The sequence below is a fragment of the Montipora foliosa genome, chromosome 2 (genome assembly GCF_036669935.1).
Source record: "Montipora foliosa isolate CH-2021 chromosome 2, ASM3666993v2, whole genome shotgun sequence".
In the NCBI taxonomy this organism is placed as follows: domain Eukaryota; kingdom Metazoa; phylum Cnidaria; class Anthozoa; order Scleractinia; family Acroporidae; genus Montipora; species Montipora foliosa.
The window spans coordinates 61,557,303-61,579,802 of NC_090870.1; the positions used below are offsets into that span (position 1 = coordinate 61,557,303).

At 38.3% G+C, this 22,500-nt stretch overlaps 1 protein-coding gene across 2 annotated transcripts; it reads left to right on the forward strand.

Annotated features, from left to right (window-relative positions):
* The first annotated feature begins 5,646 nt into the window (after nt 1-5,646).
* Nucleotides 5,647-22,025, forward strand: LOC137984639 (microtubule-associated protein futsch-like). 2 transcript variants are annotated; one of them, XM_068831858.1, is made up of 7 exons: nt 5,647-5,787; nt 6,148-6,813; nt 7,200-8,307; nt 10,166-10,258; nt 11,633-11,720; nt 16,107-16,241; nt 16,707-22,025. In XM_068831858.1, the coding sequence occupies exons 3-7, from the start codon at nt 7,360-7,362 to the stop codon at nt 20,966-20,968; spliced, it is 5,526 nt and encodes a 1,841-aa protein (XP_068687959.1). In that variant the 5' UTR covers nt 5,647-5,787; nt 6,148-6,813; nt 7,200-7,359; the 3' UTR covers nt 20,969-22,025. The 2 variants fall into 2 exon arrangements, with proteins under 2 accessions (XP_068687959.1, XP_068687949.1); XM_068831848.1 differs by lacking the exon at nt 5,647-5,787 and having other exon boundaries at nt 6,144-8,307.
* The last annotated feature ends 475 nt before the right edge of the window (nt 22,026-22,500 follow it).

Here is a 22,500-nt window from a genome sequence, read left to right on the forward strand (position 1 = left end):
TGCGAAGTTTGAGTGTCACGAAATTACATCATTTGCGTGACATAGCTCCTTTATCACGAAGATTTTTCAACAATATATCGCTTTCGTCTAACCCAAAAACATCCAGATAGTAAAAACTTATTTATTAACCATATTATTTATTAAAAACATTTATTAACCATTTCTTTTGCTTTTGTGCTTGTCAGCATTGTGATTTGCGATAATTTGGAAGTCTGTTTTTGTATTTCATAGATGTTTAGATTTTCAATTACAAACTCTGTTTTGATTGGCCGCTCCAATCTTATGTTTGTGTGAATAGTTCATCCTGAAGTCAAAATAGATACGTTTCTCAGGAACCCGACAAAGAAGGCTTCCTGATCCGACAGATGAAATGTAAATATTCAGTTAAATATTACAACAAAATTAAACCACCAAAGACGGAGGTTTCTTGGCTAAATAATACGTTGTTGTACTCTGAAAACGACGAACAATTAACATTCTTTCCCAAACAACAACTAACTTTATTTTGTGTCAAAGTACTTTAGCATACCTGCTAATTGGAGACACAGTAACAAAGCAAAAAAAAGAAAGAAATAGAAATCTACCGATACTATTCTATTAAAAATTCTCCTTGTCTCTACGAGCTGCAGAGAAAACAGTCAGGTCCACATTAGTTGCTAATTAAGTTTGAACGAACGACGAAATTTCACTAGTGATGAATGAACGTATCGAATGGAACGTCATCCGATAGCCTTTGCACAAAAAGCGCGCCCTTTGAAAAATGGCCGAGGGAAGGTTTGTTTCTGTTTGCTCAGTTGAGGAATTTTAGAACGAGGAAACAGAAATGCCGCTCAAAAAACTGAACGAGACGTACGAATTCTTAAACGACTTTTGAAAACGAAGGTCGAAGACAGGAAAATGGAAGTTATTCCAGCGGTTAGGCTGAATGAATACTGAATACATCAACCAATTTATCATCTCCGTCCGCACTAAAGACGGCAATGAATACGAGCCGACTTTCCTTCGAAGCTTAGTGGCTAGCTTGGAACGACAACTGAAGAAAAAGGGCTATTCCGCAAGCATAACAAACGACCTGGTATTTGAGAAAACCAGAGAGGTTCTTTAGTCCAAACAAAAACAACTAAAGAAGCAAGAAAAGGGTAATAAACTCAAAGCGCCAGTAGCTTTGACAAGCGACGAACTAAAAACTTTAGAATATTTGAAACATAGTACGTGTTCGAATGTGAGAATGATATAAACACATGAGAAATGAAATGATGGTAGAACCAACTGGGATCTCGGAAAAAATCCGAGCCCCAGATGGTTAGAGCATCCAGATGGTTAGAGCATCCGACTAGATCACGGAGGGTCGTGGGTTCGAATCCCATCTGGGGCTCGGATTTTTTCCGAGATCCCAGTTGGTTCTACCATCATTTCATTTTTCACAGTACGTGTTGTAAATTTTATTAAATAAATTGTCGGTTGGGCGATTTTAAACCATTGTTTATTGCTTTAATCGCCCCACTCCATTTGTGCGAAATAAATTTGTCTATCAAACACTACCACGAAAAAAACCTATGAAATAAACACATTACAGCATGGAAAATGCTTTGTACGATTTTTAGTCACTCGTTGTTTCGTATCAGAAAACTCAATCGTTCGCTGCGCTCACTCGTTCGTTTTCTGATACTACTCAACTCGTGAATAAAAATCGTACGCGTGCATTTTCCATGAAGTAATATCTATAACTGAAACGCTGCAGTTCAATACCACACAATTCAGTGCCTTCTGTTTTTGTGTAACACGTACCGCAGGCAACCCAATCTACGCACGAGGAGCTTCTAGTTTGAGTGAAATTAGTGCTTAGTTGAAGCTTTCTATTATATTTTCCGCGATGTGAGAAGTGAAAGTTTTACGGTTGTCCATGTTTAATATCATAGAGCTAGAGTTGTACATATTTATCACATAGATTTTTAATTTTTAGCGGCATCCCCGATTGAGTTGTAAACATTGTCTGGCAATATTGTGATCTGGCAGTGCTTGCAAAGGGATGTAAAATTTTTAAATGTTTGTATCTATTGCAAATTTCAAGGAAAGTCTGCCAAGTCCATTCCTGGCTACAACGTTCGGACAATGTTTATTTTCTCCTTAAGACTGTTTGCAAAGGAAAATATGTGTTTTTTCAATAATGTCTTTTTCCCAGGTGTTGAAATCATCCTTCTCGGAAATACTCCATACCTCTGAACCATATAGGAGGATCGGTATGAAAAGTGAATCGAAAACTTTATTTGTTACAGGAAGTGGTATTTTCTTCGTGAAATCTAGAAAGCGACGAGTAGCGAAAACGGATAGTCTAACTTTGCCTTTTAAGTTAAATCTGCAATTATCTCTAAACTTTCCTTTGGAAGAGAAGTTTACTTCATGCTGGTTAGTCTGAAAATGAAATTTATCCAGGACGGATTTTCTGTATTTCTTCTGGAGGATGATAACTCTCGTTTTCTTAGGATTCACCGATAGTAGCCAGTTATCTCAATATTCGGACAGGATGGATAGCGCATTTTCAAGGCCTTTGGCTGAGTGAGAAATCAACACTAAGTCATCAGCATAAAGTAGACAATTAAGGTGAAATCCATTAGGTAAAATTATGGGATCTGTGTCTTCTCGGTCAAGTAGAGAAGGAATTTCATTCAAGTATGAGTTAAGTAGCATAGGAGAGAGTATGCAACCTTGTCTTACTTCTTTGCAATAATCAAAATACTCTGTTCTTTTATCGGAAACTTTTATACAACATTTTGTCTTAGAGTAAAGATTTTTCCTTAAATCATAGTACTTTCCTCAAATGTTGTATTGGAGAAATTACGAAAAACTCAACAGAGTAGCAAAATCTCATTAGTTCGTAACGGAGAAAAGTTCCCATTTCCATTTGTCAAAAGGCGCATTTGAAGGCCAATGTTCACCCAAAGGACATCGCGCGCTTGTGTTGTTGTTTTGAAATAGTTCTAGCGTTTTGATTGGGTACTCGCAGGTGATTTTCGGATTTTCCGTCTGTGCGAAATTTCAACGCGGCGCACAATGTCTTTTGGGTTAACATGGGCCTTTAATTACAGAAACAGAACAAAAGTGTCGATATTCATTACAGCAATAATTTTCAATTTATCTCATGCTACAACAGGTTAATTTGTCGAGCTAAATTTCTAAAGGTATGCCCATTTAACAATCAATTCATCAGCGCACATTGGATATACCACTGTGTTGAAAAAGCTGAGATGATACAGGAAGAAATGGAAACGATAATTTCGTTCGCCTTATTTCAAGATCAAATCTCAATCTGGCGTGTTGTTTCAATCTCGGTCATCAGCTCATATACTGTATGACCTTATATGGAAGCTGATTGCGTCGGTCATTATGTAAACCTGTCGTTCTGTAATAACGACATCACTGATTGCACAATATCGGATGACAAATGTTTATCAGCTTCTAAATTAAACGGTAGCATCGTTTGTTTGCTATTTTAGAATGTATTTTGAAATCAAAATTTTCCTGGAGCAGCATCCGGAACTTCCTAATCGCGTGCAAGTATTGTTTCGCGCGGGCCATGGTCACTGATTGGTTTAACAAGAGCTGGCTACTATAAAACTTCCATAACTTAGGTAACAGACCATTTTACAGTTGTGTGCTTAGTTACCTGGCCTATGAATGAAAGTGAGGCTTAGAGTTGACCTTGTTTTGACAGAAACGCCACTGCTTTTCTTAAGTAAATTCCAACTAATTAGCATGAGAAGAGCAGCATCAACATAAGAAAAGCAAGGAGGTCCGTGTCGTAATAAGGTCAACTCCAGCCTCACTTGCATTTAAAAGGCCAGGTAATAGTGACGGTCTAGAGTTCTCAAGTCTCACGCATTGAGCGTGAGTCTCACGCATTTCGATGCAATCTCACGCTCTCACGCCGACAAGAGCATTTCTCACCTCACGCATTGGCACTTCTCTCACAGGTAACTCCCTTTTAAGCTTTCAAAAGTGCTCGTGAATTCCGATTTCGTTCTTTCACTGTCACTGAACTTCGGCCAACTTTCAATTTGTTCGTGTGCGACCAATTTTCTTGTTTCTTCAGGGCTTTCACCCTTAATATATGAAGTATACGCGGATATGTTAACTTAGGCTGATCATTATAACATGGGCTCTCTTAGGGACGGACCATAAGAAACGTTATGGAGGAAGGGGGGGTGGGGTTGAATGAATATTTATTTTGTCAAGATGTTGTGCACGAATATTTTTTTCCCTTGATGTAACAGAGCGATTTTTAATCGAGTGTCGTAAAACCAAAACCAAAGTAATTACTTTGGCCAATCAAAAAGGACTGAGACAATCCAGTACACAATCAAAACTCGAAGTAATTACACGTAGCCGACACAAAGAGCGGGAAAATGTGCACGCGCGAGCCACGATTGGTTTAGGTTTCACTTCTGGTTGGTTGAAAAAGTGACGCGAGAACTTTGAACCAATCACTGAGTGAAGTAATGCAAAGCCAAAGCAATTCGCTAATTACTTGCGACATTCAATTGAAAACCGTTCTAAACAAAAAAAGTATTAAATCATTCAGTTGTTCATTTAGCCAAGGGCATAATTTAAATATAGGCTACCTGGGAACGTATGCGAAAGTAGATAAATTTATATTCTAAGATACAGCTCACAATGGCCTTTCATACACAAGGTATCCACCTAAACCTGTATTGTGCGAACATTGGTACTGAGCAAGTTCATCTTGCTTTGCTGAAATTTTACATGTAAACAGCATTGCGAACAACAAGTCACGGCAGGAATGTTTCAGGCTCAAATTTATTAAAAGTTATTAATAATTACATCTGAAATTGACAGCTATTAAAATTTATGATAAGCTTACTAGCCTCAGATATATTTTTTCGTATCAGGTATGATTATTAAGAAGACCAAAATTCAGCAGGAAGTTTATTCAAAGAGCTGTTTTGCACACAGGATGCTTTCCTGCATGCCTTCTTGAGATTTGTGCAAAATATGTGGAAGGCCAATGCAATAATTTTAGTTACTTTTCCTTGCATGGATTTTTTTATTGGTACTTCGCCCACCCTCCCCTCCCCCCCCCCCCCCAATTACTTTTCTAATGGCCGTCCCTTAGCAATCAGCATGAAGAAAACTAAATGGCAGCACTTGACGGTGCATTTCCACCGATTTGAGAGGTGCAAATTTAAACAATTTTCCGGGGGAGCATGCCCCCTGACCCCTTACAAATTTTGGCGCCTCCGGCACAAAAACACAGAACACTTGCACTTTTCTCCAGCAAGCATCTCACTCTTTGGAAACTTTAAGACTCGAGAGCTCTGCGAGTAACTAAGCACATAACTGTAAAAAGGTCCATTGCTATTACATACACGCATACTTTAACAAGAATTAGCCCTTGGTGCTATCATTTCTATAAAAAGAAATAACATTGAATTGACCAGATTTGTCTGGCACAGCCAATATGTATTGCACCCTTGTTAAAGAGTGCTACGCTATTTATTATTACAGACTTCATTGTCTCCTTGTTGTCGTGACAGTCGCTTTTGCGTTTGCGTGGCATTGCGCACCTCTGCGTCTCATTTCCGTGACGAGGTTGTTTGTTTAATTTGGCTCCAATATTTTCCTTACAGGTGTGAATATAATGGGGAGCGTCTATCCTCATCCATAATAGCATGAACAACACAGCAATAAATATCACAGCTGCCAACCCATGACCAATATTCATTGACGCAATAGAAAGATATGAGACGGAAATAATATCACTAGTAACAGGTAAATCCTATGCGTGTCTCGGGTTTTTATTGTATTTGTCTTATTAGCAAAACATTTAATCGCTTCAGTTTTCCTTGCTAAGGTAAATTACGACGAACTGATAGCGAGTTTTCAAGGATAAAAGATATGTCCATGTTCAAACCATTTTAGAAAGTGGCATGAACAGATGTAGAAAATTTGTTCCCCTTCGCTTCGCTTCGTAAATTTTCCTTTGTAGTATTTTCCCTTATAGTCATTGAACCATCTACTGACAACACAATGCCCTCACGCGAAACAATTCTGCGTTTCGTTCGTTACATTACAAGTAGAAACAGAAATTTGAAGCAAATAGTATTTTTTGTTTTATTGCATCAATTTCAGGCGTCCACCAGAAGAACGACGCCAAGCCCCAAATAACCCAAGGAGTAATGACGTCATGATGATATATTCGAAGTAAAATTGGGCTTTTATTGACAAGCTTTCGAGGATTCTCTGATCCAGGATGATATCTGACGCATGTATTGGAACTTTGCATGGAATATCCTCTTGCTGAAACCAGGAGGAGAATTTTTGACGATATTTGTAGAGCCACAGCGGAGAAAATTCTCAGAGAAAAAGATTAGTAAAAGAGGTACACCACAGCATTATTTGTTGTGATAGCCGGATAAAATGTAGAATTCTTTCGTCGTAACCTTGGTAACACGAGTTGGTAACACGGTGTTGACGACCAAAATAATTATAAGCCTTGCATACATTTCCGGTAACTGCACTTCCGGTTGAAGAACAACACTCCTCCTATTTCAGGTTAAATTTTCAAAGAAAGGTGTGGAGTCAACATGTGGTTCATCCAGAGTAAATGCTCAATCGAAGAACGGAGCTTACGGTCATTTACACATCTGTAAAAGATTCTTTACATATTTTGAAATCGATATGGTCTCTTAGCGATGTGGGACAAATTCAACAAAACTGATGTAGAGGTGCAGCAAGTCATAATTCCGTCGGAGGTGCACATTTTCCATCGGCTTGAACAATACAATCATCGAGCAGGTTTGGAGACTTTTAATTATTTGAATCGACCAGTTTACATGCTATTCATATGCTATTCAAATTAGAATATCATTCCGTGCTGTTTCAAAACAACTGAATAAATTTTGCATTGCCAATACAGCGTCGCGGCAGTATAAATAGATTTAACCGACTTCAGCAGTTCTCAGACGAATTTTCACGTGTAATATAAAATATTTCCGGTGATCTGTCACTGGGACGCTTTCTGGAAAGAATTGACAAGTTGAACGGTGCATGTGAAAATCACTTCACGAGAAAGGAAAACATCGTGCTCTCATCGCTAACAGAAACAATATTTGTTATTCCCGCCTGTTGGAATTATTAAACAGTCTCGGCTCGAAATTGAACGTGGCTATTTATTCATACAGGCCAAAGAAATGAACATCGCTTTGCTCACTTTGAGAGATCAAGGTGGATTACGAGGTTTTAGATAGCAGACAAAAATTTCTCAGATTTCTCAGAAGGCAGCATTATGGCGATTTGGGCATAATTCAAGAGGGTAAACCGGAAACATAGGCAGATCTGGCGATGACTGCAGCAACAGGAGATCTAGCGGATCTAGTAATAAGTGTGACACCAAGAAACAGAGCGAACTTTCGACGACTCAAAACTAACAGCATACAAAGTGTAAAGCGATGGGAAAAGGAAAACGAACTTCTTTATGCTATGATGGAGGATGAGAGCGAGTGGTTGGCCAAGTTATTTCCCGATGTGGTTATTTCTCCGGAATTTTTCTTCTACTCTTTGGAGGATGGTTCCCTCCTTTGCCGACTTGCGAACTACATCCAAGAAAAGGCAGACTTGTATTCTCAGAAATACAGGGTTGTTGTGCCTGGAAAAAAATTTCGATATCACACTATGGGCAAGTCTACCAGCAAAGAAATCAAACTGTTCCGTTCCAGGGAAAATGTACAGCAGTTTCTCGTATGGTGTCGAAGTCACGGCTTACCTGAAGCAATTCTGTTTGAATCAAATGATGTTGTTCAAGTTGATGATTACAGGGAGGGTTGTCGGGGTGTCATTATATGCCTCATGGAAATTGTCAGAAGGACAGCGAGGTTTGATCTTGATGAACTACCTCAGTTGATCCAACTGGAGAAGGAGATCGAAGAGGACGAAGCTAATGACGACTCTGAACTTTCAAACGCTCAAGGAGAGGTTTTGGATGTCGAGGAAATAAGCACGACTGAAATGGACAACCTTGAGGTCCATGTGTTAGATCAGGCAGATGTTCAAAGTCCCAGTTCTTTAGACTCCGATTCTGGAGTTGACTCGGTGTTTGATCAAGACGAAGGGGAGAATACTGCCTCTCGTCTAACCGAGTTTTCGCAGGACGAGAAAACCATAACATCCACTGTAACAAGTCGAAAACAAGTTCCCGCTAAGCCAAAAGACCAGAGAAGTTCACGGAAGAAGGACAAAGAACCCTGCTCGCTTCTGGAAAGCAAGGGACCAAAATCAGAATTGGATAAACAAGTAAGTAGCTTTCGCCCATGTTGTTACAAAATGTAAAAGTTTTACTTTGAGGAAATGAAGAATTTCAAAATCCATTCACTTATCACTTTATAAGAGTGTTCTATTGTTTTTTGATAATTTGATTAGCAATGGGACTGAAATTTTATTTTGTAAAGGATTTTAGAGGTAAAATTTTGTGTACAAGAACGCAGAGATTTTTCAATATTAAAACAAAATTGTCTACATTGACAGGGAATTATGCTAATATCACTTAACTTTATTGCTGATTCGAGTATTGATAACGGCGGGAATCACGTTTCGTATGACTTGCGAAAAGGCAAGAATAGATTGAGGAATGCGACAAAAAAGTTTTAGTTTTATAATAACTGTCATAACCCTAAAATGACTGTTAGTTGAGGTAATTTGACTTTAATATTCTACGATCTTATGTATAAACCTAACATCTGCCGCAACTAAACAGCTGGAAGAATTTTTACTAAACGAATAAGATAACATCGTAATCAAGGTTAAAAGGTTTTGATGTCATTTTGTCAGTAAAACCCTTCAATTACTCTTCGAAAACTATTTAATGCATCTTGATGATGATTTCTTCAAGACACAAAATCACGTCATTGTTTTTTTTTCGTAGAAACAAAATTCTCACGGGAGTCGAGTGTTGTTAATGAAATGTTTGTCTTTTATGGAGAGTATTTTTTGATTTACATGAAAACAATGAGTTATAATCCTGGGTAAACCTTCACTTGACAACATAGTACTGAAAGGATCAATATTTTTCTTTCTCTAAGCGCAAAGCCGTGTCGAAAATAAGGTGGTTCGAAAAGGGTTTTGAGGTAACTGTGGGTTTCCAATGTGAAAGGATTACGTTTTGATATTTTTATTATCAAGCAATTTTTTTAGGGTGTCCACGCAAGCTCAAATGTTGCCATGGTAACTGTTAACACCGATAAAGACCCTCTGAAACTTAGTTCATGGTTTACAAAAATCCAGTGACCTAATATTGGAGACTAAATTATTTGTGATCTGTCACTGGAATGCTCTCTGGAAAGAATTGACGAGTTACCTATGATAAGCGATGTCACAAAAATATATTCAGTAGAACTTAACTTATTTATGGAAACACTGTTGAAAGATGAAAATACATCCATACATTATCTTTCCTTAAATTTTACGTAAGAATGCAAAGAAACAAATCTTGCATGCATACAAAAAAGTCAGGTTAGTTTTCAAATTTATTTCCATCTACCCATTTTGATTCATTAGCTAATGTGAGCAGCTTAAGTATGGTGTGCCTTCTGCTAAAAATCCTTTTGAGCCTCCTTAATATTATGAAAATCATGGTAATTAATAATAAGCAATCAATCACTTACACTCAGATGAAAAAAGATGTGATACTTTAACCCATTGATTATTAAAATCATCTGGCATTAGAAAGAGTAAAAGAGTAAAATCTACTGTTGTTAGACAGAGTAAAGTCTATTAAGTATCACTCTTAGGAGTCAATGGGTTAAAAGTGCTAAAAATGGCAGTGTTATGTGGTTTACATTCTAGTTTTGTTGTTAATTTCCTTTTGTGGACTTCCTGCCTTGATATTAAGTAAACTTCATTGACAGATTTGCGATTAACACAATACAGAAAGGCAGAGGTTTTCAGTTTTCTGTGGATGAAATTCCCCTAACTGTACATTCAAGAGGGGAAGAAATTCAAAGTTCATGGATATCAGTTGAAGAATTTGCTTATTTTAAATATTCCCTGGGCTTTGACTTGTTCTTCTTATGAAGAGCACTACATTTGCTGTCCTTAGTTTCTAATTAGCTCTGACTCAGTAAATACGTTCTTATGGTTTTTTTTAATGAAACAGGTTTGCAAAATTGCCCAAGACTACAACATAAAAATTGTTCATCGACTTAAAGAAGGAAAGTACATCATTCTTGGCCGAACCATGTTTGTAAGGGTAAGAGAAAACCAGTGCAATTGTGCATATATGCAGGTGTATGTGTTAAATTATGTTATTGTTATTATTATTATTATTATTATCATTATCATTAAAGAATTGATGAAAATTGACAGACAAATAATGCATATTGCCATAAACTTGCCAAAACTTTATGGTTTAGGGTTAGCCCAATCCTTGATTTTGTCAGTACAGTTGCCTTCTGAAGGCCCATTTATTGGACTCTTCCAGGTTCCAGGTCACTACTTTGATTGAATATGTCATGTTTTTCTGAAGTTTTCCAAATTTGATTTCTGGTAATATGCATCAGTTGCTCGCCCACCAAATTTAATAAACTTTTTACCTTGCATAAGGATAACATGTTGCGCAATTACCAGTAGACTTTTGAAGAGGGCTAAGATTGTTGAGTTTGATCTAAGTTACATTAACTGTTACATTTAATATTTAATAATAAAAATAATAATGATAATAAATTATTATTATTATTATTATTATTATTATCATTATCTTAAGATCTTTTTAAGTGTGTTCATATCCTGCATAGTTTCTTAGTGATTGCGTGTATTTAAGTGAACAATTTTAGGGAATTGATCGCAGGGTAATGTATGATATTATTCAGATTGTTGTTAGTGAGGCATAAAACTTGCTAGCATTTAGCTGCTTCTTAGTAGCAGAATGCAACAAGTTTTTTGTGAAGATACAGCTTCCTAGCCATGAACTACATCACTTTATACCAGAGGAACCAAACACTATCCCATATGATACTAGATCCTAGGCTTCAAAAAAGTTGTTTAGGGTCCCTCTTTGTCACACATACTGGGCAGAGAATGACTTTGTTAGGCTCATCCTCGGTGTAAAAACCTGTGAAACTCACAGATGATGTAACACAAAGGAAAACAAAAGAGCAAAAAAAACATCAAGTAATAACCTAACCCTACCACGAGCTAACAAAACAAAGAAAAAGTTTCACAGGTTTTTCCACTGAGGTAAATCCCGTTGTTAATAGATCAAAGGTTAGTTTTGAGGTATGATAGTTTTAATGATTTTTGAGTTTGTAATGTAGTTTTTTAGGTGCTGCACATTGAACACAATAATGAACAATATTATTTTTATTGTTTGATGGAACAAATGCAATTATTACAGTTTTGACAGAATTCTATGTTCCAGACTCTCAAATGGTGACAGAAGGCTGTTTCCGCTGTCTTTTAATTCATTCTAAGAGCCTTCAATAGCTCAAAAACTTTTTTGTTATCCCTGATTCACACAAACTTTGTACTTGAGCTGGTTTTTCCAGTTATAGGAGATTATTACAGCAGTCATTCCGTATAGCTTGCAAATTTTTGTTCTTGTTTTTTTGTTTTCATTATCATGCAGATGTTGAATGATCACATGTTAGTCCGGATTGGAGGAGGTTGGGATACACTGGAACATTATCTGATGACCCATGCTCCTTCAAAAGAAGGTATAAAGATAAAAAATATATATTTTTGTCTTTATGGAATCTGTATTGAATGGTGAGATTCTGTAATTCTGTATAAATAAATAATTTTGTTTCTCTGAGTATTTTTGCAAAATTTCAAACCGCTCCTCCTAATTACGACTGTTCAGAAGGCAGAAGACAAGTTAGAGGGCATTGGTGGTGGTGATGGTGGATGATAATTGTATGTGGTTGATGTTCTGTAATACCATTGGGTTTTTTTTTTGGGGGGGGGGGTGTTTTTATTTATTTATTTATTTATCTATTTATTTATTTATTTATTTATTTATTTATTTATTTTACCAAACAAATTAAAGCCCTACGTACATTAAAACACCTGCGAAGAGATAACATACGTATAACATACAAAGTTTCCAAGCACTCTTCTTACGTTACAACAATTTAAATAATGTAATTGGCTACAATTGTAGGTTTCCAACAGTACCTCTGTATATCATTGGGTTAGGGTCACTCTGATTGCCCTTATTCTGTTTATTTCAACAACAATATCAGTAAGTATGCACTTGATAAAAGTGGTTCTTCCAGTAGTCCATTACGTTATTCCCCTGGCAAACGTTAAGCGGAGGAGACAGGGAAACCATTTGTCATACTCCCCAGGCCCCACAAAAGAAGATAAACTAAGGGGCTTTAAACCTGGGATGAAGATTTGTTATCCCAAAAAAAGAAACGAGCTTTTAACCTGGAATGCAGTTTTCTTCACCAAATGTTAAAAAAAGTTGCTTTTTTGCCAGAACATTTATTGCCTCTGTTTTCACCCTTAAAACTGTTTGGTAATCCCTCGATACCATAAATTTATGTCTCATTTGCAACGGTATGCTAAATTTTTCATGGTAAATGAGTTGTATCATTTCGTGCGCTTGGATAAATATCCACACTCTTCTCAGTCGTCATCTGTTTCCTAAGTTTTAGAAGGGCTTCATTATTATATTGCTTAACAAAAACAAAATTCAGTTTTGGCCGACTATTATACAAATCATTTTTAAAAATAGATCTGGAGAGCATAAAACCGGTTTTTGACAGGAGCGAGTAGACGGCCTACCTTAAATAACGGCCAGCTTCTTCACAAGATAACCAAGAAGCGACTATTTGATCGAGTGAACTATTCGTCAAAGGAGTGATCGGTAAACGTGTGACGATAAACCTTCTTTCATTTTTATCCAAGATGAAAATTGGGATTAAGAAATTGCAGATTTGCATACAGCTGATATTTGTAATTGGTGGCAATTTAGCCCCTTTTGTTTTTTCTACCTTCTGATTGGCTGATAGCTTGAACACACCCTCATGGATGTCAATTTTCCGTGACTCGCCCAAGCGAAAAGCGTGCGATTGTTCGATCAACCTTATCAATTTTTGTGTCAGCGAATATTACCTCTGTTCTTACTGTACGTCCCATTTGAAATCTATTGGGCATTCTGGTCGGTTCGGATCATTGAACGAACTTCGATTTTGAAGGTAAACCTACACTGGTCGATTTATTAACTGTTTTTTTCTTTTCCTTTACACTCTAATGACGCTTAGTTTTTCAGATGTTTTGTGGACTTGATTTGAACTGTGTTATAAAAATATCGCCTTTCAAATAATTCATCAAGCTAGCTGGTTTCAATCTCTGTAGGATTGTTGCCCTTGGGTCAATGAAATTTCATACTGTTAAAGGCACTTTCTGTTGTTGCGGTGAGATCGATCGAAATCGCATCGAAAAACGTAACAAACTTAAGGTTAGAATATTATTTTGACAAGTCCAGTCTGGACTCCCGTGGTGATATCGCTTGGATCATACGCCTGTTTTTTTGGAAGTTAATGAGTTGCACTTTTATTAACTTACGGTTTAGGGTTAGAAAGGTGAAATACTCTCTCTCTTGTAAGTGTATTGGTAAACATTTTTACGAATACGGTACAATCGAATTGAGAAATTTGTATGGAATCATGCTGACCGTGACGGGAAGTGAAACGTCGCGTCTGGAGTACATATAGCTGTCAGCGCGAGTGATGAATGAAGACAGACGTAACAACTTTTTCCTGATCCAGCCGTGATCAGAACTTTTGTTTTTACTGTTCATTCTACTCAACAGATCTACTGAATTCATAGTTAACACAAAAACTGCGTTGATGGAAAAGTAGCCATGGATCGTACGTGGACACTGTGACGTTGTGTTAAAATTATTGATATCTACATTGAGTGATAATGCTCAATACACGATAAAAGGAAAGAAATCTCATGGTTAGCAAAATGTCATTTGAAATGTTACAGCTTATTTTGAAAAAGACAATTCTCATTAAACTTCATCCAATCATGTTTGTTTAGCTAATCAAATTAGCTCATCGAAAACTTTCTTTTGTTACAAGACGTTCAAATTGTGTGCTTTGGATGATCGGGTATTTTCTTTCTAAAACTTCAAGTACTCCTGCAATTTCCGAGTTACCAACAATCCTGTTTTAAATACAAATGCTATCCGCATGTGTGAACATCAAAGTATTAATAATCTTCGTATAAAATGCTTTTACAGTTCGTAAATCTCAATTTCTAAATTTTTACAGTTCAATCTGAGCAGGGTTGCTTGAAGCATGGAATGCCATGGAAACCTATAGGTTTTGATACCTCTTAACCAACGGTTATCCCTAACCGATCCCCTGAGTGTTAGCTCATTTTAACAAATGGTGTTATCCTCATGATCCCATACCTTTTGTAGGAAAAAAGAATCCATATGGGGTTTCTGGAAATATTTTGTCTAACTTATTTTTGGATATTACAAGATTAACTGATGAATTTATTATATTACATGTGTTCAGTCTGCAGTTTGTTCACACTTGTCAACTGACCACACCCCAGCTAATCCCCAGTCAAATTTTTTTACCTGAATGGATGATTGTAAATCAAGTAGAAAAGATAAAAGTGATCCTTGTTTTTTAGGGAGATAGTACTTATAATAAAAAGAACTGATGTTATCTGTGAGTCACTAGGTATATTGGCCTCTTTCATGCGGAACGTTATGTTCTTAACTGTGTAAAAGGCATAAGAAATTTCATTGGGTATAAAGTGAAAGTCAATATTTTGTCTTCATTGTGATGCAACAAAGAGCATTAATTCTTAAATCTATATTGTTAATAGACACATTTGCTGCTAGGAATAAATATGTTGTAATTATGATGAAGTCAGGAATGAGAGGTTTTCTTGTTTCAGGTGCTTAATATTATTTTTTGTTGAAGAGAAACGAATGGTCCCTTGTCTTTGTTTGCGGAATTTTTTTGAATTTATTTTCTTTTTGCTTCGAGGAGAAGTTTTGAATAGTGACCTTGAGTTCCCAGGAGCACTATCTAACCCAGTCACTTAGGTACTTTGCACTTCAAGAGATAATATGGGAGGACTTTGGTGAAACTGTAATTTTGCTAGGACACTGTATGGTGTATCAAGATCATGACCTTATAGCTGGTATAGTGAGCTGTTTTAAATAAATATAGCTGGGTGACTTTAACCATTATTTGAAGTGGGTTGGTCAAATATACAAGAAGGTTACTCTAGGATAACTTGTTAATTTATTGTGAATATCTTCAATCATGAGTAGGGTCAAGTTTTTTCTGAAGTTTTTGGTTCAAATTGAAAATTCTTAAATTTATTTCGTTAACGGTTTTACTATTTGTGATGCATTGTGGGCGACTTTTTTGGCAATTTGATGTTTGATTGAGCAAGAATTTAAGTCATTGGTGTTAATTAGGTAAACACTGACACAGTAGGTTGCTTATGGAAAAAATGGATATATTTTGGAAGCTCTCCTGGATATCGATTTCGTATACTAGAAGCTATCAAAGGCATGTGTTTTCATAAAACGCCGAAGTTATTTGTGCAGAACTTTTCTCAAAGCTTTAATTACGCTATATCTTTCATAAACTGTCGTTAACTCTAATTGCAAAACCGAGTTCTATTCCACAAAGATGTTTATACCTCCTAATTTACCATATATTCCCCGTTTTGGTTTTGCATCCTCTGGCTAATAATGGTTGGCATACTTGTTTGGTGTTCATGGTGCCGCGATAGAAAGCAGTCAAATCAGTCGGTATCAAACTGAGTAGAAAGAAATTGAAAGGGAGCCAAAATAAGATGCTTCTATTTAAACCTTTCACATGTATGAGTTGAAGCTTTTTCGTCTAGTGCTCTGCTTGATACTGTGTTTACTGAAAGATTTTTGTCTTCGGGTTTCTTTTGTTTCCCTATAGTCTACTGGTAGCGTGCGGTTTTAGGTCTATTATCTCAACGAAAGCGTTTCGGGTAATTACACGTTCCAATTACAAAAATAACCGTGGAATTGTGCCCTCCCTGTAGTAAATGGTCATTAACAATTCCGTTTATTTTGGCAGCTCTTGAAGCAGCAAGTACGCCCAGTTGTCAGGCAGCTACAAGTCCTCGGAACTCCATATCGACGGGAAGTGGTGTCAGAAGTAGCCTGATCGAAAGGACAAAAAAGAAAGAGCAACTAGGAGTTACAACCAGAGGTAAGTAACTCACAAAGTTACGTGGTGAGAGGAAAATAATCGTGTATCTTGTTCCAAAATCGTGGAATCCTTAGTCTTTTTTTTTTTTTTGCGCGCATTAAGCAGGTGCGGAAGCTAAACTGAGAGGCGTCAGGTTTGTTCTCTCCGAGTCATCCGCTTCATTTTACCGCCACTTTGCTTAAAAACATCAAGTGGAACAATATAAACGGTATGGTTTTCGTCAGTTCCTGAAAGGAAGTATAACTTTTCGCATTCGTTATCCCTATAGATATTTTTCAACAATACTTTATCGACATGTTTATTCGATACCTGCCTAGGAAGGGTTTTCCTTCTTTTCAACGGCTGAATTCGCTGTTAGTTTTCCACTTGTGTGCGCTACCATGTTTTGACAAAATATGTGCATATTTGATGTGAAAAGACCCTTTTTATTCCAAGATATTAATATTTAATTTTTTCTGTCTCTAGATTCAGTGGTTTATTCTTCGCAAGGAAACTTAAACCAGCAATTAGGAGGTCAGTGCACTCCAAAGATTCGGGAGAAGGGAAAGAGAAGTTCCCTGATACACAACGACGAAAAGGACATTACAGACGCCATTCGAAAAATCTCCTCGTCAGTTTCGCAGAATCTTCTAGATAGACCTGCAAGTTTTACGAGCAAGACATTCCACCAACTAAGAAGTCGTTTTGACAAGGGAATATTTGGCTCGGAGAGACGAACGTCCTCACCGGATCTCACATTTAAAGGCAAGAAACTTCCAAGACGTTTGAGCGATACTCCTAGAATGGCTGATGTTGCTGCAACTTTTGCGTTTGACGGAGATCGAACCTCTCCTTTTAATGACAATGACGCTTCAGCGAAACAGTCCGAGAGTATGGAAGAGTCATCGGAAGGAAGAGTCTCACAACAAAGTGAAGACTCACTTGGGGTCCAAAAAGTGCAGAGAGACATTTCACCACCCGAGCACATCGACAATACAGGTACTTCTCTTCCCGCAGTGGATTTACTCTCCTTGGAATCTTGTAGTCGATTCAACGTAAATGGGGGTGCATCAGATGATCATGTCGACGGATGCGGACAGACTCATGAGAAGTTGTCGTTTAGGCCTTTGGCAGCAGCCCATCAGCAAGATAAGCAGATATTGATTGGTATTTCATCTTTGGATAAACCCCAAGAGCAGCCGAAAACTATGGATGGTGCCAATGACGGTGTTCTATCTTACGAAGAAGAGCCTGAACAGGCAATTTTGGAAGCAATGGTGGAATCTTCACTTCCAGTTGATGTTGAGGACATGGAACCTGGAAGCACATTTCAGGCTTCACCACGACCCATTGATCTGGGAGATTTACTGCTAGACTCAGAGACTAAGGCAGAAGAGGGCACTACAAAAATGCAAACAGAAACCGCTCAAGTTGAAGAAGGTACAAGAGATGAACATATTGCAGCAGAGGATCTTGTGTCAAGCACTCCAGGCATTCACCCTTTTGAAAATCCTCCTCCACAGTCTGTTGTCGAAATTGAATCAGAACTTGCACCATGTAAAGATGAATCAACAGGAGGTGGTCTCTATGAGCCTACGGCGAAGGACGACGTACCTCCAGTCGATTTGGATGTCAGGTCCGAGACGGAAGTCAAATTTGAATCAGCGTCCCAAGAAGTGCAAGACGAACTGATTGAAATGGAGCAATTGCATTGTGAGGAACGTGCTGTCAACGAGGACGTGCCAAGAGAAGTTCAAAACGTGCCCCCAGTTGAAACGTACCCCATGGAGGAGACTGCCTTGGGAACCGGAACGGAACCTCTAAAGCAAGAAGGTAAACCTGGAGAAAACGATCAAGCAAACAAGGAGGCTCCAGCGGACGTCCAAGACGTTATTGTCAATCCAACAGAGGAGACTGTCTTTGAAACTGAATCAGAATTTCCAAAGCAAGCTGAGGAACCTGGTGAAGCCAAAGAGACTACAGAAATCGAAAACGTTTCTAGTTTTCTAGTTGAAACCCACTCCACCTCAGATACTGAATTGCAAACTGAAACAGATACTCTAGGGCAAGAAAGAGAACTTGACTACAGCGAGCAAGTCAACGAAAATGCGTCAACCAACGCTCCTTCGGTTGTGGTAAATCCAACTGGAGAGGCTTACTTTGAAACTAAATCAGAATCTCTAAATGGGATTGAAGAAAGTAGTCAAGGCAAACACATAACAGACGTCGAAAACCCTATCCCTGTTGAAACTGACTTTACGGCAGAAACTGAAACGGAACATCTAAAGCATGAACAAGATTCTGATGACAAAGAAGTGGTCGATGAGGAGCCAACAACAGACGTTCAGGATTTTCCAATGTTATCAGTTAACCCTACGCAAGGGCCTGTCGTGGCGACTGAACCAGAAAAGTTATACAAAGAACCTAGCGGGGCCGAACTGGCAGAAGAAGTGGAAAACTTACCTCCAGTTAAAGAATTACCCACCCCAGACACTGTGGTAAGCGGATCTCTAGAACCTCTTAAACTAGAAGAAGAATCAAGTGAAGCTAAAGGCGATAAACTTGACGATCCTGCTATGAACAAAGACGAGGTAGCAAGTTTCCAAGATGTTCCTCCAGTTGCGGTAGAATCGAAGCCGACAGGAGCGGAACAAGAAACAGTTATAGGTGAAGAATTAGTATCGAGTGAAGAATCGGCCCGGGAATCGTTGAAAATTGAAGGAGAAGAAAGGACCTGCAAAGAACCTGGCACAGAAATGGCAACGAAGTCGTCACGACTGGAACGAGAATATGTAAATCGTCGGGAAGAAACGGTCAACGAAGAGTCAGAATTACCAGAAATAGAAGGAAACCTTGTTGCCGCCGAACACCATGATCCACAAAAGGAAATTGAAGAAACAGTCAAACCCGAAACAAAAGCGCATGAAGTCGAGGGAATCCTGGTTGCTCCTGAACAACTTGATCCACAAAAGAAAATTGAAGAAACAGTCAAACCCGAAACAAAAGCGCATGAGGTCGAGGGAATCCTGGTTGCTCCTGAACTACTTGATCCACAAAAGAAAATTGAAGAAACAATCAAACCTGAAACAAAAGCGCATGAAGTCGAGGGAATCCTGGTTGCTTCTGAACAACTTGATCCACAAAACAAAACTGAAGTAAATGGAAGTGAAGATACGGTCAAACACAAAACAGAATGGCTTGAATTTGATGGAAATCTAGCTGGTGTTGAAGGTCCATGTGCGAATGAAGAATTAGTTGTAGAAGAGCCGGAATCTGCAAAGGCCGCAGAACCATCTTCCAGTGTAGAATCCAACCTCACAAGCAGGGACAGCCACCCTAAAGTTGGGAAATCAAGCATGCTGGAAGATGGAGCGGAACAAGGAAGTGGTGAAGAAGTCACCGAGAAAGTTCAGGCAAAGGTAGATGAACCAGTAGATATTCAAAAGACAGAAAAACCAACTGGGAGGGCTACGAAATCAAAGACTGCAACGGCGAACACAAGACCGAAGTCTCCTCCTAAGCTAGCCTCAGGAACAAAGCAAACGTCACCCAAAAAAGGCATTGACGCTACAAAACCAACTCCAAAACTTCCTTCGACGAAGAATAACGCAAAAGGAGCTGCGCCTAAGCCTGCTACGTCTAAAGCACCAGCCTCGAAAGCACCAGTTAATGCTGCTGTAGCAAATAAAAAGCCTGCAGTCAAACCTACAGCAACGAAGACAAACGAGATAAAGAAAGCAGAAAAACCTAAAGCTGCCGAACCAACTCGATCTTCTTTGAAAATCAGTGAGACTAAACCTATCGGCGCAATTCGAGTTGCTAGCTCAACAGCCAAGAAGACTTCACCTCCTACTACACAACCAACTGCTGGTAAAGCACCTGGTAAAGATGTGAGGGACGCAGGCCCGGCTAAGACTGCGCCAAAGACAACCACTAGGCCTCCATCTGCCAAATCAGCACCCCCAAAACCCACTTTGTCAACAGCGAAATCAATTCCCGCCAAAGCTACCCGTTCGCAGTCAGCCAACGCCGTTGACATCAAAGAAAATTCCGCTACTGAGAAGAAACGCAATGTGCGGCCTCAAAGTACGAAACCAAAGCCACCAGTCACAACAACGAATTTCAAAAAAACAACTACCACAACCACTTCTACAACCAAAGGTGGTGCTGGAGCTCTTAAATCCCAAACATCCACTACAAAAAAGTTGATGCAGGAAAAAAGTGGTCAAACAAAAGTTACTACGACTACAACAACTGCTACGAAAACAGCTGTTAAAACGTCTGCACCGAAACCTACTTCGGCTTCTGCTAAAACGTCATCGACTGCCGGAGGAGCAAAATCGAAAATTAATTCTCAACCGAGAGCGGGAACTACCGGTAGTAAACCAGCAGCGAAATCTGCAGCGAAGACAACGGCGCAAAAACATCCTGAAGAAAAAACAGCTAAATCTACAACTGACGAGGCGACGACGGGGGATGTCAAAACAACGACTGAAGTTGTCGAGAAAGACGTTGAGCAGCCAGTTGAGGTGAAGAGCACCGAAAATACATCTGATCAGTTTTCGCCGACGTTTTCTATCACCAAACAAACATTCGAGACACCGAACGTCTTTTCGGAAAAAGTCGTTGAGCAGTCAAATCTCTTTCCGCATGTCGCAACTTGCGAAACAACAACGGTCATAAAAGATGGCGAAGAGGAATCAACCACCACGACGGAGAAAACTACGTTCGAAGAGTCCTTGGAATAATCGTGAATCAAAATTGATTTTGTGCAGAGAAACAGCATGAACTGTTTCAGCTGTTTCTACAACATGTTGTATGAATGAGGACATTACATTTGGGAGATGGAGAGCATTATTTGAGAAATCTGTTCTCTTAAATTAAACAACCTATGCAACAGCTAAATTTTAATTGTAAGGTTGATTCCTGTTCTATCCCCTATTGATACAACATTGAGATAGATTACTTTTTAACAGTTTTCTCAAGAAAATAAGGGGATAAATGTTAGGATATATCATCTTTCACTGATAAATGGTGTAGTTGGAACATGGGGACTGAATATTTCGAGCTTATAGGGCCATGGAATACGAAAATGGACTGGATAATGTAATGCCGCGAGGGAGCCGGAATAATCGGTCGTAGGGGTGCATCTCCCAACTGTGAAGATAACTTTGCATGAACTAAGAAGTCAATTCAAGTCAACCCTTCCTCCCTAAAATAACATTTATTGAATAACTAGTTATTTATCAGACAAGAATTGAACCATCTTAATAGTTTAATATTTTTTCCTTCTGATCAAGGTTGAAAAAAGGTTGTGAAAAAATGTCGGCTGTTTTTGAATCAACTCAAATGCCTTTATCCTTGGTTTTTACATAAACTTCATGACAGACGTTAAGGAAGAAGGGCAGATAGGACTCTGGTAGGCGACATTCACTTGTACACAAGCAGACAAAATGAAAATTTGTGATGAATGGTAGTACCACAAAGAACGTGCTTGTGATTTCGGTTTGTTTGTGGCATTTTCACATTTTGTTTTGCGAAGCTTGTTAATTAAGCAATAAATGCAATAGTCTAGCTAGTCCCATGCGAAGGGTGCGTAGTTGTCATACTAAGTTGAATTTTCTACTACTTCAACAGATGTTTCGAAAAAGTAACAGTCGAATTAATACAATTTATAGAATTTCATTGGCTTTTAAGACAAAATTTGAGGTAAGGAGTATAAAATAATGTATTTTGCGTTTTTTGTAAATAACATAAACTACAGAAAGAAAGAAAATATAAATTTAAAGCTTTTTTTCAAAGGTTGTTGCGTCCCAAATCCCTTGACTTCAGAGGGCGATACGTAAGGGGTCGTTGAATTAAACCCAAAAAATAACCAGTAGGGAGGTAACAGTGGGACCCCTCCACACCCACACGCTTCTTCCCTGTACGTTAACTTTTATGATAAATACTGCCTGATATCAACTTTACATCGATTGTCAGCTAATGAAGATGAATGCCTTGTGAATTATGTCAAATGCAGTGCACCTAATCGTAACTGTAATTCTAATTGTGTGATCTGCAAAGGGAATAACTCATCACCGTAGATGTGCGTGTGTCTTAAAATACGAGACTAGGTGCAAGTGCTACGTAAATAAATAATAATAAAAAAGTAACGGGATCAGCGTTTTTTTAAACATGGCACCTGACAGCCGTTTTGAAAGCTTCCACTGACTGCTCTTCAATGACTCTGTTTAGTAAAGAGTTCCACTCTTTGATTACACTGTGTTGGTATTTGTTT

Bases quoted from the DNA above. Each gene is read 5' to 3' on its own strand.
- LOC137984639 (XM_068831858.1), top strand. From the start codon at position 7,360: ATGACTGCAGCAACAGGAGATCTAGCGGATCTAGTAATAAGTGTGACA. The intron at 10,259-11,632 runs GTAAGAGAAAAC...ATTATCATGCAG, and splicing joins GCCGAACCATGTTTGTAAGG to ATGTTGAATGATCACATGTT. The intron at 16,242-16,706 runs GTAAGTAACTCA...TTCTGTCTCTAG, and splicing joins ACTAGGAGTTACAACCAGAG to ATTCAGTGGTTTATTCTTCG.